The 19,689-nt window shown below is 36.9% G+C and overlaps 2 protein-coding genes across 12 annotated transcripts in view; one reads left to right on the forward strand and one right to left on the reverse strand.

The window, feature by feature from the left end:
• The window catches only part of LOC139123449 (colorectal mutant cancer protein-like), a 182,765-nt gene extending 173,770 nt beyond the window's left edge, over positions 1 to 8,995 (forward strand). For all 11 annotated transcript variants that reach the window (XM_070689582.1, XM_070689581.1, XM_070689584.1 and 8 more), the window contains 9 exons: positions 892 to 1,131; positions 1,697 to 2,017; positions 2,293 to 2,686; positions 3,426 to 3,621; positions 4,048 to 4,282; positions 5,292 to 5,480; positions 5,684 to 5,934; positions 6,949 to 7,051; positions 7,458 to 8,995. In XM_070689582.1, coding sequence (XP_070545683.1) covers positions 892 to 1,131; positions 1,697 to 2,017; positions 2,293 to 2,686; positions 3,426 to 3,621; positions 4,048 to 4,282; positions 5,292 to 5,480; positions 5,684 to 5,934; positions 6,949 to 7,051; positions 7,458 to 7,544 — 2,016 coding nt within the window. In that variant the 3' untranslated portion in view covers positions 7,545 to 8,995. The remainder of the gene's footprint in view (positions 1 to 891; positions 1,132 to 1,696; positions 2,018 to 2,292; positions 2,687 to 3,425; positions 3,622 to 4,047; positions 4,283 to 5,291; positions 5,481 to 5,683; positions 5,935 to 6,948; positions 7,052 to 7,457) is intronic.
• A 2,098-nt stretch (positions 8,996 to 11,093) lies between these two features.
• Positions 11,094 to 18,258, reverse strand: LOC139123451 (uncharacterized). The gene is made up of 3 exons (XM_070689593.1): positions 18,129 to 18,258; positions 14,278 to 14,887; positions 11,094 to 13,901 (listed from the first exon to the last, which is right to left on the reverse strand). Exons 1-3 carry the CDS (start codon positions 18,192 to 18,194, stop codon positions 13,660 to 13,662), a joined length of 918 nt encoding a protein of 305 aa, XP_070545694.1. The 5' UTR covers positions 18,195 to 18,258; the 3' UTR covers positions 11,094 to 13,659.
• Between the last annotated feature and the right edge of the window lie 1,431 nt (positions 18,259 to 19,689).

Below are 19,689 nucleotides of genomic sequence, written 5' to 3' on the forward strand. Positions count from 1 at the left end.
AATTTAGACTGGCTGAGATTATCTTTTTTTCCACATTAAAATGAGTGGCAGTACACTGTAGAGTGAATGATGAAATTGTAGAAATCACCATACTACATGTCGGAATTACCACATGTAAACATTCTTATCATATACCTTGAACCATTGCTTTTCCAAAAATTGAACAAAAATAGCAATAAATGTTTAACATTGCATGAATTTTTCTATATCCAAATCTTTGCACAATATTTGTATTACATATTTATCATTCCATAGGGTATAAGATGAAACCTTTACACCCCTGATACAGTTTTTCCAACCCTCAGTCGTACGGCGTACAGGCTCTTGCATACTCAGGCCCTTCCGCCGTACAACCTTGGTCTGCCAAAAAAAACATATCAGGGCCGTAACGATTAATAGTAGGTAGTTGCATATTGCTTGAGATCTATGATGAGAAATAATATTTTCAGCCAAAAGCAACATCCAGTGTTTGTAATGACACTGCCACCATCGGGGTTCAACAGATCCAATCTTGGGTGTATAGTGAAGAAATACTTCTTGCATGTGCAAAATCTGAAATTGTTCATTTCCATTTAACTAACAGGGGTGTAGCATCATGATGTAAAGATGCACCGTCAATTTGTTCATGTGATTTGATCCAATACAGCCACCTGGTAGCCATTTTGTTTTAATTTTTTGTCAGGCTTGAGCCATAACTTAAACATACTATTCAGTTTCAATTAAACTCAGCACAAAGACAAGTTGTCATGACTACATATACCTATGATAACCAGTCATACATTCTGATTGGTGCATTATTTAGATTTGAATTCAGTTACATGTAATCTAATAACCTAAATAACAGGTGGGGACTTTGTCATTAACAGTGACTTATTTCTGTTTAACCGACAGGCTGTTCAAGAGGTGGAATCATTACAGTTTGACTTGCCGGAATCACCGCCCAATGAAATGCAAGACAAGCCATGCTGTGGTTGCCATTGCCAACAGGAAGCTGTCCAACAGGAAGTCATGGTCTTAAGGGAAGAAAATGAGACTCTGAATTCAACACTGTGCCAACAGGAAGATGATATCAGTAAATTGAAGAATGGCATGATGGGAGTTAGGGAAGAAAGGGACAGACTTCGGAGAAAGGTTAATTTTAATTTTGAGGCTGTTATGTTTGGTGTAGTGGTGTATTTATACTGGCGTACTGGAGTGAACTTGCTTGATTCGTTATAAGTTGTAGTTTGTTTGTATGTTTGTGAAATTGTTGAATCTCCTATCGGAAAAAAAACAACTGTTTGTACGTCAAAGGAAATTTGTTCAATTGCATCTTGTTCCTTATTATAGGTTGAATCAGAATTACAGTGAAATCATCAAAATTTTGTGTGCTGACAATTTTTGTTGAAATTTAATACTGTGGACTGAAATTGATGATGAGCCCTTATTAAGGGCAATTTTCAGATGAAATTTTTACTTTTGTTTGTTTGGAAAATAACATTAAATGTTAGAGTTGTTTTCAAAATGAATTATCCCAAGGCTTCAACGGTCTAGAATACCGGTATAACCTGTCATTTTATGGCACTAATTGTTCACAGAATCACACAAAACACTTTGTAAGCTTCTGTTGACTAAGAAATGTCACTTCAAAGAAGTCTACAAGTTGTATTAAACATTTCTCAATATAGAATTATTGATTTGTTTTTCTCTCCTGTAGGTTCGTGAACTTCAAAGCAAAGTGCAAAATTTGGAGACAGTCAACTGCAGCACAAAGACGAGTACCAACAGTAGCAAACAGACCCAAGCATCACAAGTCGCAGTCACGCAGGGCGTTAGATCCCCGGCAGCGACGCCGACATCACGTCCCAATCAAATCAATCCAAGTACAGGAGAAATCAGTGCTTCCAGTAGCGATGCTCGCGGTGATTTACCCGTTGCCAAAGTCGCAGAGAGGCGGAAACTTAAACCCACAGGGTCTGAAAGTGCCAAGCCTGGAGGTGAACGGCCAGTACTAGGGCAGGAACTTCTGAATGTAGGGGTGAGTGTCTTTATGTGAGAGATATTCTCATTGGTTCATGTGGTCTGATATTTGAGATAAAATGATTAAGCAGCCAATATATGATTACAATGTATATGTATATATTTTCAAAGGTAACATTGAACAAAAATTCTATATGTAAAACAGAGTTATGGAAAAATTTTGAGAGAATTTATCTTTTTATATTAAATTTTTATCATATTTATCCTGCGTAAGAAATAAGTCAACATTTGATACAGTAATGTTTACTTGTGTTTGTAATCCTTTCTGTGCAGGTGTCAAACACAAAGATAGCTGAACACTTGGTACACACACTGCAGGATTGCTCCAATGTCCAGGAAATATTCCAGACCCTGTATTCCCATGGATCTGCCGTATCGGAAGGCAGGATCCGGGAATTTGAAGTGGAGATGGAGAGACTGAACAGTAAAATTGAACATTTGAAATCACAGAATGATTTGTTGCAATTGACTCTTGAGGAGAGCAAAGCTAACGCTGACAGACTCACAATGTTAGTTGGAAAGTACGAGAGTAATAACACAGCTTTACAGATGGCAGTGAATTACAGTGACCAGTGTCTGGATACCTATGATGTCTTGTTAACGTTACTGGAAAGCGAACAACAAGTTATTCTGGCCAACTGCCGGGCAGCTGGACTTGGAAACATAGGTATGGCAGTTATTAGTTGCACTAAAATACCAACACAACTCCCCTAGCAACTCAGTGCCTTATTTTGGATTTGCTTGCAGCCCTTGACCTTTGACCTCCAGTGTCATAGCAACAGAATAACTCTGACACTTCAAGTGCTTTATATCTGTGTGGATAGTTTATCTTGAAGGTATTTAGACCTTGATAAAGGTGACATTGTAAGTGGACTAATGATAGCAATCATATTAATTGAACAAACACAGAGATTTCAATCCCAGCAGTGTGAGGTGTGAATAGCTTTTAGTTCAGAGATCCCTAACCCTATACTTTACATAAACCTAAAATTATTCCTTACATGAAGCTAAGGAAAATCTTTGGAAAAATTTCTAAACTATACGGGGTGGTTAAAGAAACTATGAAAATAATGGATGGAATATACACAGTCTGTGTATCTTACATAAAATTTAAATTTTTTGTACAGAAATAATGATGACTGTTTTGTAATGGTCAAAGTACGGCTAATGTTCTCTACACATCAACGAGATGAGGTTTGATGAAAATGATTTCATTTTTAGAGAGCAGAATTATTGGTAATTGTACACAGTACAGAGAGTTTTAGGTTATCCCTTGAAACACCATACCATCTTTGTTAAACAAAACAAAAGGGTCAGGTTTATTTCCTAATACAAAGACAAACAAAACTACTGTGTTGTGTCACTACATGCTATTTCAAAGCTGTCACTGCATTTCTCACAAACAGGTGACCAGTCAATAGTGGACGAACAAGAAGAAGCAACGGCCATGTTGAAACGTGTCCATGACAACAGGAAAGCGGCAGAGAACATGGCCAAGTCATTGCTTCAACGGATGGACAGAAGTTGTGGTGCTGTGGTATGTCATGTCCCAGGATGCACCATTCAACCATGGGAAGATCTCTCTTCTCATAGTCATACAAGGTAAGGGACAGGCCAGTGAATGATTGGGGGTAAGGGACAGGCCAGTGACTGACCAGGGGTAAGGGACAGGGCAGCGAATGACTAGGGGTAAGGGACAGGCCAGGGAATGATCAGGGGTAAGGGACAGGCCAGTGAATGGCCAGGGGTAAGGGACAGGACAGTGAATGTTTGGAATATTGAAAGGCAATGTTCATTAAGACATAACATATAAAAAGATATCATCTACTTTTATCTAAATCATACATACTGAATTGTAAAGTCGTTTTGCAACACTGCAATCTATCAGCGACATCTTTCCCAGACAGCTACAAATCAGCTCATGTTCTAAAGTCTGTTAGCTGAGTATACAAACCCATTATCAATGTCATGGTCATCACAGTGACAGTGAATGTAAATTGTCTAATTGTTTGCCTTTCATTCCTCCAGTACAACAAGTTCAACGGCAAGTAGCTGTGACACGGAATTTACACGAGAAGACGAACAGAGACTGAAAGATTACATTCAGCAGTTGAAGAATGACCGTGCTGCAGTGCGGCTGACGATGTTGGAATTGGAAAGTGTACACATAGATCCATTGAGTCATGATATTGCAACACGTATCGATAGCCAAAGATTAGATTTGGAAAATGCTGTACTTATGCAGGAACTGAACGCAGTCAAGGTTAGTAAACAGACTTGTTGTTCCCCTCTAGAGGGCGCTCTCTCACAATTTTTTGCACTGAGAGGGCTTGAGCGGTTAAAGTGAAAGACTTAAACTTTTGCTCAAACTTTCTTCAATGAAACTTGAACCTTTCTCTCACCAAATCAAGACCAAAAATCTAGAGTCACTATGCATATTTTTACACTAGAGAAACAAATAATCTAGCATTAACTGATGTGTCAAATTGAAAATGGCCTCCGCCCCCATATTAACTCTATGGAGAAAAATAAAGTTTATCGTTATTATTATTATCAAATCTTTAATTTTTGATAAACTTAGACTGTGGAAAGTTTTCTTCCTCCAAGAGCTTTAAAATGAACCCAAACTATTGGTAGATCAGAGCAAAAAAGTTTTAGAGTCAGAATATCTGTTCCCAAGGTGCGTTCTACCTTAAAGGTATACAGTCACCAGTAATCTAAATATGCCCATATATGGTCAACGGGGTGTTCCTTGGTATTCAAAATGCCCATGTGAGGGCGCTGTTTTTAAAAAGCGGTCACCCACTTAAAATCTGTGATTGGTTAGATTTTCTCTTTCCGTGGAAACCCTGGCAAAGTTGGAACAGGTGACAGTATACCTTTAATGGGTTATCCATACAGTGCTTTGGATAAATGTGTGAGTTGAAGTCTTAAACATTCGTACATTAGTAATAGTAGTAGCAAAGATTATGGAAAGTTGACCTGGGTGTCGCAAAATGACTCGATAAAAACCACACATAGAAATATCAACACTCGCGCGTACTTTTAGGTTGCAATTCTGTTGCGAGTGTAATAGTATTGCCCCCCTGGAAGATATTCATCCACAAGAACGGGACCATTTCACATGACCTTTAAAGAGTTATCCATACAGTGCTTTGGATGAATGTGTTGAGTTGAAGTTCTCAACAGTCATACATTAGTAATAGCAAATATTATATGATATGAAAAGATGATATTAAAACATGGTTGTGAATTACTTGATATCTTGCCAGGAAGAGAAAGCTGAGCTGAAAGCACAAAACTACCTCTTAGAAAAAGAAAAAAAAGCGATAGAATTGAAGCTGAGTACCAGGGAAGCCCAGGAACAGGCGTATCTCTTGCACATTGAACATCTGAAATCTGAGGTCAAGGTCAAAGAGCAGAGCCAAGCGAGAATGAAGGGTGATACCACTATTGAAAAGGTAAGATAGCTTGTCATTGGACTCAAAAGTAAATCTTTGTGACTGTAAAATCTTGATCAGGTTGTTGGAAATTAGGGATGTTTAATTGTATCAGGTTTTCACACAGACAGTTACAATGTCTGGAGACAATAATATTCTAATCCAGTGTACAGTCTAAACTATCAGGCATTCAGGAAATCTCATATATGTTATTTCTATCACAGGATGGTTCAAGCCCTGGTGCTATGAAGGCAACTCCCTCCATGACCTTAGCTGAACTCAGCAACTATGAACTCGGCGATATCGAGTCTGATCCCAACATGCCGCGGGATTTGGCCGAGGCACACAAACGTGAAAAACGACTAAAGCTAAGGGTACAAGAACTGGTGGCAACACTGGAAAAATTACAGAAGAACTCAGAACTGAGACACCAACAATCAGCAGAATTTGTATCAGATTTGAAACGGGCAAATAGGTATGCTGTTATCACTGACTCCAAGTCATGTTTGACCCTTAATTTAAAAATTAAGGGTCAAACAAATATTTTTGGTAGTAATGTTTTAATAAAAATAAAATCATTTGTTGAGCAACCCCAACATAATCTGCAGGGAAACATTGGTATAAAACACAAAATGTTTGAAAATTCTTTGTAGAGTGGTTCTGTCTGTTGCTACTCGCCTAGGTGACTGGATGCCGTATGTTGTGAGTTCTAACCCCGATTGAAGACACCATATTATATATATGGTTTATAAATTTATATTCTAACAAACCTGCAACCATTATTTTAGCAACTGGCTGATGTAACAGCATCAAACTCCACTTCAGTAAAAAGCTGAAAGATAGGAATATTAGGTTTTGGGTTTTGTCATTGTCTAAGAAAGCTTCATTTATCTGAAACATCAACTTTGCACATCCAGGATGACAATGATATCAATTTTACACTTACTGAATTTGAACTGAGCAGTAATCATAATTCCTTTTGAAATTTCTCACTACCAATTATGAGATTATTACCAAAATATCGGCCTCTATGCTTGATGACATCATTGCACCTAATATGCAGCAGAGGGCCATGTACATCAGTGATGTCATCTAATAACTTATCATTCTATGCTGTACATATGCCACTAAAACACATATCTTTGCAAGTGTCTAAAACCGTCAAAGGATAAAAACACAGGTACCTAAGGATATAAAAGACACTGTGCTTCTTGTACTTTAAATGCCTGTGCCGGCGTCAGATTGTCTAACAGGGAAATCTATTTATTAGATTACAATTTCAAAGACAAACAAAATGCTATGACACTCCTCTTATTGACTTAAACAAACTTGATCCTGGAGATGAAGTCCCTGGCCTTTAAAGCTACCAATGTTACAGTGAAAGCATTCTGCACAATGTTTTGAATTGACACAGAATTCTGTTGTTCTTGGTGACAGACATGTAATAATGGTAAATATTTATTTATTTATGGTTCTGTGTTTTTTGTAGTGCATTAGTGACAGCTTATGAAAAAGCCAAGAAAAAACACCAAAGTCGACTGAAGAAGTTGGAAGCTCAGATGATGGCGATGGTTGAGAGACATGAAACACAGGTATAATAAGAAATGAGTTTAACGTAAATCTGATAGGCTCCTTGAAAAGATATGGTTATCATTGGAATACAGTTACGTCATTTCCTATTGTAATTCAAAATTGGAGAGAAGAAACGGATAAAAGAACACATAATTGTACTTAGGAAATCAATGAGCTATGTCAAGTCCAAGATGCAGTTCAGTTTGTACAACTTATGTATAGAATTCGCTGTTAGGTATGCTTTACACATAGGAAAAAAATACTTGATATGCGTTCAGTATATTTATGAAAATTAAGAATGCAAATCTAGAAATATTTACTCCTTATCAATGTTGAATATTCATGATGCGTACTCAGATCATTTATTTTGTAAATGATGCGCAACCAAAGTCATAAGAAAAATTTTCCGTTTTTTTTCCTTCACAGTTGAGAATGTTAAAACAGAGGATTGCATTACTGGAAGAAGAGAATGCCACATGTGCCAGGCCGCCTCACAATGAGACATCGTTATGACAACCAATGAGGACACTATCACCATGACAACTCTATTTACGTCATCACCAAAGCATTATCTGTTTACAAGACTCATTTTCAAAACTTTATTGGAAAAGGTGCATCGTTATGGCAACCACTTCTTCCATAATTTGATGTACATAAATATGACTCTGAACTTTCAACTTTGACCTAACAATCTGACCCATGAGGTCTGTTCTGCTACGTTGATTGTCTTTGACCAATGACCTGGTCAAGATCATCAAGGGAGAGAAGCTGCCACAATTTTCACCAAGGACGATTGAAAAAATTTATACGCTTTGCTTTCGGAAAATATTACGTACAACAACTGTGAGAACATGATGGCCAAGTCGTCTAAGATGTAAAAAGCTGGTTCATTGACTTCAGTTAACAGAGACTGAACAATGAAGACTTCAGGTTTGATAACTTTTATATAGAACTGCCATTTCTCTGGAAGAATGTTAACCACACAGAAAAATTGCTGTGACTTTATCGTTGTTACGTTCCAAAGCATTTGCTCACTTTAAAAAAATTATATTTCAAGGCAAATCTCTACAGAGAGAAAGTCATTCACACCAGAGTGATCTGAATCCAAGAATAATTTGCCGAGAAAGCTGATTTGTCAGTCAGAGTGGTGTCAAATCTGATTGGTCGATTTGTCAAAATTAAGCAATTTGCCAATTGGTTAACACAATCAGTGATGTCACCAACTGAATAGTGAGGAAATAGACTTCATTATCAATCAGCTGATATCAAGAAAATGTGTTTTTCTGTTTGCGCAATTCAGCTAAAAGGCCAGCAGCTGATTGGCTGTGGGAAAGTCAGAAGCTGATTGGCTGTGGCAAGGCAAGACAGCTGCTGATTGGTTGTTCAACCAGTGTCATTTCAGTAGAATGTAAATACATTTCAGTGTGGTGCAATCTTTCCTAGTATCACAGTTCTGTGATTGGCTTCCCCTTCCACTATTTATTTACCAGTTTAGATTCTAAATGTCTCAAACTTTATGTTCATCAGAAATTATACATTTGCATAGAAGTTCTACTTAAAACAAACAGGCATATGGAGTAAGAGTTAATTTAGTTCTGACAATTTTGGTGCTTCCAAGCAGGGCTAAATTTGCTGAACATGTGTCTTTCCCTGCTGACATGAACAGCGCCACCTATTGATGTCATGTAGAGCGCCATCTAGAGTTGGAACGGAACTGCCAACAAACTTTTGTAGATAAAACAATCTCAGTATACGGTATGTAAAGCATGAAAAACTGAGTTTTGGAATTTTCAAAATATGCAATCATTATAAAAACTTTTTAAGTATGCAATTTAAATCATGCATCCTCTTTTGTGTATGTATTTCCTTTCATTTCTTCTACAGTGTAAATTATTTGTTATAAAGATTAAAATGAAAAAGAGTATCCATACAAAAAATCAAATGTGTATGGTTGTCTTCTTTCCAAATACTGGTGTTGTGTTGTGTTCACTCTCTCTCTCTCTCTCTCTCTCTCTCTCTCATTCTTTCTGAGATAAGAATGCACCTTAAAACCAAATAGTTGTAAACTTTCACTCAAATGGAGAAAAAATGTCATTATCAATTTCCAGATACAGATGAATTCAAAAGTTTCATTTTCTCCGACAGTTTCAAAACACATCCTTGTGAACAGCAGACCAGCAATGAGAAAATTTCTGAGTTCTAAAATGTCTCTGCAAGACACAACCTATGTATCTGTGTATTTTCTGTCTAATACAATCTATCTTTATCAACAATCAACTGAGAACTCTCTTCACTGTCACCCAAAAAGGAAGGAAGAAGTGTGATTTTTTCAATCTTTGCAAATGTAAAAAAGCCACGCTACTGATCGGACGTGCCGTGTTTGGTCCCAGAATCCCATAATTTTGCCATGTTTCAGGCGTTCATTGTCTGTGAATCTTCCATATAATGTCTGTGAATATATAGTGACTAAACTTGAGTCGAAAATAAACTAAAAAATGTTCTGGTTTTTGTCAGAGATAACGCATGTGTTTCAAAATGTGTTCACTGTACGACCATTTGACCCCTCTTTGCTTATGTCATGAAAATGCCCATACGGTCAAAGCCAAGGACAAGGACAGTATGCTCATATTTGGTTTGAATTGGTCCATCAAGAAATATTGAAACCAGAAAAACAAGAATGACAACATCTATGATATACTGTCCTGAAATATGCAAAGAAAAGTTAGCATATCGGTTGGTGTAGAATTCGTTGATTATAAGAGAAAGAAGTGTAAAGTTGCAGAGGGTGCTTTGGTGAAGTAACTCGACAAACTATTCTGACAATAATATATAATGTTAACACAAAGCATGACATTGCAGATTGCAGCGATGTCATTGTATTTGAGGCGATCTCTGACTATGGTAGTGACCAAGAATGTGGTTGAATGGTGGATAAACATGGCATTATCGAAGAAGATACTGTAACACAGCTTTGACCATATTTTCAGCCGCGTATTTCGTTCTGGGATTTTTGTATGTTTTCGAACAAAATGAAAATTTTTGAACGAGCTAGATGGAGTACAAATTTAATTAATAAGCTTATGACACGTGTTTGTGCTTTGTACACTAATGTTTTATACAAAATCGTAAAATTCAAATATGTAGCCTTTCATGAAAGGAAAACAAAGTTGAGATTGTATGTTGTTGGTGTTATTGTATCGATTGTCTATTTAAAACAGTATCCATTATTTAAGAAGTGTATCTAAAGCCTGGGATCTAAAATCTTTATATCATTGACAAAACAATTTAAATAGCAATGCAAATACATATTGTAGGAACTCATAATCTGCGACCCCTCCTCGGCTACGCAGTACACTGTATTTCCTCTGAAGTGTAGTGTACACCGTAATAAAGTAGAGGTCAACAGTATCTAATCTTACACAAACTTGAATAAACAAACAAACAAACTGAACATATGGATAGCAGAAATCATGTGTACTTATGGTACATACTAAATACAAATTGAGGAACCCTGGTGTTTCCCAAGAGAGAGTGGAACATGTCAAGACATTTTAATTCAGAAACAGACAAAGTTTGGTAGGACTGGTTTGAGGTTTGATGTACATAACATAATAAAATAAAAATACCGTCAAGGACAGTATGCTCATATTTGGTTTGAATTGGTCCATCAAGAAATATTGAAACCAGAAAAACAAGAATGACAAAGTAAATAAGGTCTGAAACTTTAGGTAATGGAGGTCAACATTTGCAGGATTTTCTTACCTCATTTGCATATTTTTGACGCTGACATGTTCAGTTGAACGTCACATCTAAACCACTGGGTCTACCTGTACACCAAATACTGTGATGGTAGGTGCGGCGCTATGGGAGCTTTTGCCTGTGACGGATATACATCTGCAAATACATACATACATACATACATGCGTACATACATACATACATACATAGACAGACAGACAGACATAAAGACAGACAACCACCACTGACTCACCACCATATAAGCTCTTTTTGGTATTTATATACCAGTACATACCAAATAGAGCTAAAACGGAAATTAAGAGATTACTTTCTATAACTATTGAATGTTTTATTTTCAAAATATATTTCATATCAGATACATTGAAATCTTACGCTACAATAAAAAACACTAAATAACTAAAGAATAGTGTCACCAAGTAATTACAGGTTACACAAGGAAAATTGAACGCCATGCAAATTGGCATTTAGAAGACGAGTGGGTGCAGCTTTACCTTTAGACTTGGGACACACTAAATGATGTATATAATGTCAATGAGATAAGACCAAGGCATTGTGAAATTAAACACTAAATGATGTATATAATGTCAATGAGATAAGACCAAGGCATTGTGAAATTAAACACTAAATGATGTATATAATGTCAATGAGACAAGACCAAGGCATTGTGAATTTAAAATATAATCTTTTTCTGAAACAATATACATTTAGAAGTCAATGTCAGTCAAAACAAACCTAACATTTTGTCAAAATAGTGTTCCTTGTCATTGAATGACAATTGTTGATCACTGTGCTTACTTCTGCAAAATTTGAGTACAGTGGGTTGGAAAAGGCACACAAAGCCTGTAAGAAAGACCACAACAAAAATCATGGCTACAAAATATATGAAAGACACTGAAACAACAACATATATGGTTCTGCAATATACACACCAGTTTCTGTGAGAAATATTTTAGTATTCATCGTATTGAAATACCTACATTCAGTGTTGAGTAATACTTTTCAAATTTAATATCCAATTACCAATTACACTGTTTTCTGTCTTTCTGCACTCTTTTCTGTATGCATACCCTAGTTTTATAGAATTTAATAGGTATTATCTGTTGAGACATCTGACTACTGGATTACTGATTATCTAATAGAAGTTGGTGTGTGTAAAAATTACAATGACATTGCTTATACAGAAAACTGTAAACTCTGCAGTATGGTTAAAGTGGCATTTATTGTTTGCTTACTTTCCTGTACACAGACCTATACTCACACTGCAACAGAAGAACAAATTAAACAAAAGAAAAATATTTGATACACAGACTTTGCTAACATAACAAATATGGCGCTGTCATGTTCATAAACATTGGAATGACAAAGGGAGTTGAAACCTGCAACCAGGAGATACAAAATATAACTTACATTGTTTAAAGTTGTAATTTATCCAGTCGTTCTCCAAACTGATTTTTCCAGGGATTCAAAAGCAATACAGTGACACAGTTTTTACTACACAGCAGTCTTGATTAGATATCATCAACACCAAACAATGGACGATTGTAGCAGTTCACGCTTTAAGGCATCAATAATGATGAGATTATTAGAAATTGTCAACAGTGAAATGTCACGTGACAGAATTAACATAGAATGCGCCTCGGGGATAGACATTTAATTCAAGCTCTCATTTCTTTACAATCCTTTCCCAGTCTACCACTCGTTGCAGATCATTATAAAGATCTCGGAGCAAGAAAAAAAAACAGCTTTTCTTTCTCAAAAATGGAAAAATTTATTTTTCCCTTTAGAGTTAAAATAAATTCAGGATTTCAAATCAATTGTTTCAATGACAACTGTGAACATTTTACGTTTGATTGAGTGTGAGCAGATTACAAACAATCCTGGATCTACCTGTTGTGTATTCTGGTGTGTTTTAAAAGATTTTCCCTCAGTTTACATCGATATCCACATACATTACACTTCCAAGGTCTTTCATCACTGTGTACAGACTTAATGTGTGCAGTTAGTGTAGTTTGTAGCTTAAAAACACGTGGGCAAAGATCGCATTTGATTGTTGGTTCACTATGAGTCGAGGCATGCAATCGTAAATTGGCACCCTTCTTAAACTGGCGTCCACAAATATCACATAGATATTCAGGCTTAGTGCAGTCCCTATAACGGTGCTTGCGATATTCAGATTTGATGTAGAAAACTTTCTTGCATATCTTACAAGAGTATTTACTTGAAAGCAGACCATGGGTTTCTAAATGGGCTTTCCAACCAACCATACTGTGAAATTTCTTGTTACAAAAAGAGCATTTAAATCCTGGCTTAATGTGGGCGGTCCGTAGATGGTTTGCCATCTTCTTCCGCGTGTCAAATTTTTCCTCACACACAGTACAGACAGCGGACACTTCACTGTGTAATTCCTTTTCATGAGTTGATCTGATTCCCTCAGTTGTAAACTTCATGTCACAATATCTACAGTCGAACTTTCTTTCACTGTGGATTCGTTTATGTTTGGTTAGAGCACTACGATAGGAAAAGACACGCTTACACACATCACATTCAAATACATCATTAGAATGTTTTGACAGTATATGGTTTGATCTTGTTGCGCAATTAATAAATGTTCGATCACAATAGTTGCATGGAAACACTGGTATCTCTTCTGCATGAGAATCAACCATATGCTTTTGCCAGTCCTTAAGAAGAAATTCCAATCCACAATACTTACATTTCTGTCTGACACAAACGCCCAATGACATATGTAAACTCAACCCTTGCTGTTGTTTATAACCCTTACCACATTTCTCACAAGTGTATGGTTTATCATCAATCATAGCTTTCCGTATTCTCTCTTTGTGAATTTCCAGCCCTTCATCTGTCATCATTAGCTTTCCCTCACGTTCATGTTTCTTTCTCTTAAACTTTGGTTTTCATTTCCATTTTTTGACGATCCATTGCAGCTCTCGACCAAAGTATTTATTTGATTTGTATCAGCATCGCTGGAGTTGTCTTCATTATTTGTTTCATCTATTGTTATGTCACCGTTTTCGTCGTAACTTCTTTCAAAGGCTGATGGTGAAGCATCAATGGAAGCGCTTACCATCTCTCGAATATTTTGACGGAGAGCTGAAAGAAATCACATGCAATACAAGGTTAATGTAGAACTAAAGGTCAAATTTTTCTGTCAGTTCAAAACTACCAAATTTTGATAAATATCAGTATTATTTTTGTGATTTATTAATTGATTAAATGTTTGACATATTGCAACGAGCTAACACAAAACGGTGGTTGAATGGTGAGCTTTGCTATAATTCAACACCATTAATGTATAGCGGTATGTTTGTATAATCAACTTTATCTGAGTGAGTATGTATGTATTCATTCCCCATTAACAGCAAGCTAATATTTAGAAGACACTAAATGCTAAGATAAGTGACATAAAACATATCAGTAGCAAGTATACAACAACACACTGGAGGATGTCAATGACGAACAAACTAACCTATTGGATAAATTTGATTACTGTTCTCCTGATTTTTCAAAGTTCCTATACACTTTGTTTCTTCAATCTCCATCTCTCTTTGCTGATTGTCTTCACTTGATCCACTTTCTCTCACAGTTTCAGTACATTCCTCATCAAATTTCAGTACATCATCGTCTGGTTCACCAGTATTTCTCATGTCATCCATAACTTCAGCTTCAGTTAGTTTGTTGCCTATTTCAGCACTTTCCTCCGCAATGGCCAGCTCTCCTGATCTGCTCTTATCGACAGCTATATTGATGACATCATTATGCAAATGAGTAGGTGCATTTGCAAGGTCGAACGACGAAGTATATTCCTCCAAGAATACATCTTCCTTCTTTACAAGATTGTTAAGATTTTTACTGTCCTCATAAGTTTCCTCTGATGGTACACCCATGATATGTCCATCAGTACTTTGGACAGTAGCAGTAGGACACAGCCCAACATTAACATCACCTGGTTTTACTTTCAGTCCGGTTGTTAAAAATTCTCTGACAAAGTCTTGACTTCCAATATACTGAGATGACAGCCCATCTTCAGAGACAATGACAAACACTTTGCAAGCAAACTTCTCCAGGAAATCTTTACACTAAAATGATGTAATGAAAATAGAAATATCACATGCTAAACCTGAAAGGAGTAGTAGTGGTACAAATGTACACATCTGTGTTCAATGCAAATATGAAGCTACACTAAAACAATTCTCATCTCTTTCAAGCTAGAAACTTTGTATATTATATGAATTGTTATTGGAGAGATTTTAAGAAAGTTTCAAGAAATTGAAAGATTAACTGAAATGCTTCAGAAACATAGTTGACATTCCACTGAGATGTGTGGGGGCTCAAGAAATGTATAGCTGACAATTATTCCGCTGAGATGTACGGGGCCCGGAACAAACTACTGCATAGTGTGCTACTTACATGTTTCTACGATGAATTCTGTAGAATTATTGTAAAATAATGACAACAGTTAGATTGTGGCACTACTAAAAGTGTATGAAAGGATGATTTTGTTGTTTTAAAAATTAAAAGCGGAGGAGGGCGGAGTTATGGAGGAAAACAAAAAAACTCAAGAAAATCACTAGGAGACAAGGATGACACATTTGGCCCCAGTGTTTGAGTTGAACAATGGCGCGACTTCATATTGCCCACTTTTCATGGAATTTGCATGAAAATGTACATCATGGTGGGAAAATACAATACAATATAAAGATATGTGCACGTGATGGGATACTTGAATTTTTCATCGGTGACACTGGCTATCATGTTTCCATCACACACGACACAACAAACTTTTCATACAACGAAACTGCTGTTGTACAGGAGCTCGAGGTTTTGCCATCCAACCCACACCCTCCCGGCAAACCTTGAGTTTATTGCAGTCCTACCAAATACTATACCATGACTTCCCGTAGCTGCCTGAGGACTGCCCAAGGACTGTCCGAGGAAAAAGTAGGCCAAATTTCGACCATTTTAACACAAAGCCAATAGATTCAACCTACATATTATGCCGGGCAAACCAAAACTATCATTGATTTGATGTTCACTTGATGTTTCCTATAGCGGTTTTGGATCCCAGAACGCTGGATTATCGACTACAAAGACATCTCAAGCTTGCTTGTGAGATCATACCATTCAATGCAAGGGGTGTTCGGCTTTTAAGCTGCATGTGTGCAGCTATGATATCGTACCAACTCTTGCACTGAATGTTACAATCTCACTATTTAAGGTTCCAAGACAAGAAATTAAACTTTTTAATCTCACAATTCTCTGGTGATTAATAAGCTCAGAACCCTCCATACATTTTCTGAAAGCCTAGATATAGGGGAACATTTTTGGTATTCACAGTGTCACCATTGTTTACATAACTTTCATGCGACAGGTAATTTACATAACCTTTCAAAAAATCTGTTTTCCCTAAGTTTTGACTCAATACTTGATAATACCTGACTCAAACTTGCTGGAGAGCAAGCTGTCATAATGGTCTTTCAAAGAGTGTCTCAGATTTTTTATATCTTGCTTAGTGTTTTTGGAGCACAATTTTAAAGACATCAACTAGCGTTAAATTCACCGCTCTGGAAGTTTTTCTGGCATAAAAATTGTTTAAGGTTTAAAACGATTCTCAGACATTGCTTTGGAAGATCCTAAGGACAGCTTGCATGCACACAAATTTACTTGATTGTTATCTAAACAATGGTGACACTGTGGTTACGAAAATGTTGGCAGATCGTCCATGTAGCCGACACAAACACAAACTGTCTGATACCGGCTACCAAATACTATGAAAAATAGTAAAGAATGAGCAGCTACAAAATCACTATCAGTTTTAAGTTGCAGGTAGAATAAGTCTGTGCCTTTGTATAAAATACTAGAAAAATAGTAGAAAGAGAGCAAGCAGCTGAAGGTTAGTCGAGGAGACCTTAAACGCATATCATTAGCTTAGTATATATAATTTACTGGGGTCCTGGGCTTAAAACTCTACTAGGGAATTGTTAGCTTCAAAAGGTCAAGTTCTTGTCTTGGAACCTTAAGCTTGCGACGCGACGTCCTTCAAGTTCGGCGTCTTTTGAGTTCCAAAACAGCCGGAGAAGACATCAGGTTAAACGTTAAAACAATGATAGTTTTGGTTGGCCGGGAATGATTGATATAATTAAACCTCTTGGCTTTGTGTTCAAATGAGAAAAATTTAGCCCACCTTTTACTCGTGTAGTTCTCGGGCAGGCCGCAGTCTTCAGGCAGCTAAGGGACAGTCACACGGGCAGTAATTATTAGGACCCAATGCAGTAGCAAACAACCTAAATTTAACAAATATCACTACCATAAGTAACAACTCTTGGATCGCGATGAAAATGCAAGCTCACAACATCGTATATAATCTATCCGGTGGTCATTTTTATGTGTCTACATTAGTTGAAAATGTATTATAAGTTTAGGGAAGTGCATCAATCGATGTAATTTACTTGAAACATAGAACTGCTATAGCTGCCGATTTCGGTTCTGCAGTTGCCGATTTCGACCCTCGACTCAAAATCCAAGTTCACGCTAAAATTCTTTCGTACAATCAATCCGGTGGTCAATTTTATGTGTTTAAATTAGTTAAAAATGTATTATAAGTTTGGGGAAGTGCATCAATCGATGTTATTTACTTGAAACATAGAACTGCTATAGCTGCCGATTTCGGTTCTGCAGTTGCCGACTTCGACCCTCGACTCAAAATCCAAGTTCACGCCAAAAATTTGGGGGGATGCGTACGCGATCTTGCCAGTTTGCGCCCCATTGTCGACCAATACTGTTTCATCTGCAGGAATTTCGGTACAAGTATACGATTTGACAGGCTATGATAAGAATGCTTCTCAACAAAAAGTCGAAAGGGCTGACATATGATAGAAGAAAGTGGCTTCAGATTCGGGGCTACATGTCTGGGGCCGTTTTATGAATAGAAACCATGTCTGCGCATGTGCGGGGACGAAATCGGCAAGGGATAAAATCGGCACGGCACCGGTAACGCACAGCCCTGCCATGCAGAGCTATATCAACCACCAGCGCAGGGCGGTGCCTGTGCCCCGGGTACGGTCACGGCCATACTCAAACGATTATGACATTACATCAGAAGGCCCACATGAATAAAATGGTGTTTTATTGTGGGCTCCACAGGTGCTCAAATCAACCAGTGATCGCGAAGCTCCCTGTAAACGTACATACGTTTACAGGGGTCTTCGCGATCACTGGTTGATTTGAGCACCTGTGGTGGGCTCCAACACAAACGGTCGCCCAAATACAACACTGAGCCGAACATCGCTTAGCACAAGTTGCATGAATAAACTGACTTACTTCTGTGAGCAGTCGATTTTTCAGCGTGCTTGTAAAACAAGCTGGTTGTGAAGATATTGGATCCATCGCTGTTTTCTGGAATGATCGCGCACTTGTACACCTGAATACTAAACCCTGTGTCCTTTGCTCCAGCGTGGGTCACGTGAGCGTGGGTCATGGGTCAATTACTTTTTATCTGAAGTCAGACTTGGTTTCAGATTCAGCTTCACGTCGTTTAAAGTATCGGATTCACCAAAGTTAACGTAACTATGCATTTGAGTCGGCTCTTTTGAATGTTTTGAAAGTGATATCAGGAAAAAATTATCACTTAAAAACATCACTTTTACATTGATATTATTGATTGATTGATTTCTTAGTTGATCGATTGGTTTATCGTTTAAACGAACATAGGTAAAATGGTCAGAGCAACATTTTGACTTTCGAAAGTAAACAGCGCACTTTACGCTCGAAATTTTATATGAGGCTTATGAATAGTGAAAATTCTCTTATTAGTGCTACTAAGAATACATATATTACGTGTGGTAGCCTGTTCTGGAAAATACTGTTTTCTGACTGCTTTAAACTTTAAAGTTTTCTCTGTCTGACAGTTTTAATTTCCATCATGATTTAGTTTTTTTTATAGCTTTTATAGTTTATCAGTCCCCCTTTTTTTTCTGTACATTTTTTGGTGTATGAGCTGGCTCTCGAAATAAATAAATAATTAAAATAATCAAAATGGTACAAAGAGTTCAAGAAATAAGCAAACTTACCGTGAAACAATCGTGATTTGTGATTTCGTAAAAAATGAAAGTAGAGTGAATTTAATTGTCAATGGTAAAAGATGATGAACATTACAATTTTTTTTTGTTTTAGAATGTAAAGAACAAAGAAAGTTCGAGTTGCAATGAAAGGAAATTTTTGAATGAGACTCGATGTAGAAAATAATCAAATTGATAGACAAATCACACCTGACGTAAGTAATGGTTCTCTTGTTCAATTGTCTAACATTATTTTTAGTTCCAAGATATTCACCATACAGGTATCTATGTGGAAAATTGTCAGAATTTCTATTTATAAAATGTTTATACACAACATCAGAAAAGAATAATGATAGATTTTACAGCATATTCAATATATTTTCATATATGTTATGAATTTTAATTAACACATCATTGATATTTCAATTGAAAATTTTACACAAATTAAGCTGATATTAAATATCTGTAGTCTAGTCGGATGCGAATTCGGTTGCGAAACCGTGTGTAATTTTAGCCAAGCCGATTTGAAGACACATTGGCCACTGGTGGCGCTATTAGATATCGCTGATCTGCTCACTTTGATTCCAATGCTCAGTTGGAAAACAACTCTGTGACATTTATGATATAGTGTTGTGAAATGTGCATCCGGAAATTAGCGTAATGGTGATATAGATTTCTTTGATTGTAAAAGAAAGAAGTATAAAGTTGCACAGAGTGCTCTGGGCGAAGCAAATCAACAGACTATTTTGACAATGATAATTATGTTGACACAATAGCAAGACAAGCAGATTGCAGCGATGTCATTGTGTTTGAGGCGATCTCTG

Source organism: Ptychodera flava (genome assembly GCF_041260155.1).
Source record: "Ptychodera flava strain L36383 chromosome 23 unlocalized genomic scaffold, AS_Pfla_20210202 Scaffold_23__1_contigs__length_28996876_pilon, whole genome shotgun sequence".
NCBI classification, from domain to species: domain Eukaryota; kingdom Metazoa; phylum Hemichordata; class Enteropneusta; family Ptychoderidae; genus Ptychodera; species Ptychodera flava.

What these genes read in the sequence shown, in the direction of transcription:
- LOC139123451 (XM_070689593.1), bottom strand. Translation starts at nt 18,194, where the DNA reads ATGGATCCAATATCTTCACAACCAGCTTGTTTTACAAGCACGCTGAAA. An exon ending in AAAATCGACTGCTCACAGAA is followed by an intron (nt 14,888 to 18,128) that starts GTAAGTCAGTTT and finishes ACATCATTTTAG; the next exon opens with TGTAAAGATTTCCTGGAGAA. An exon ending in TAATCAAATTTATCCAATAG is followed by an intron (nt 13,902 to 14,277) that starts GTTAGTTTGTTC and finishes GATTTCTTTCAG; the next exon opens with CTCTCCGTCAAAATATTCGA.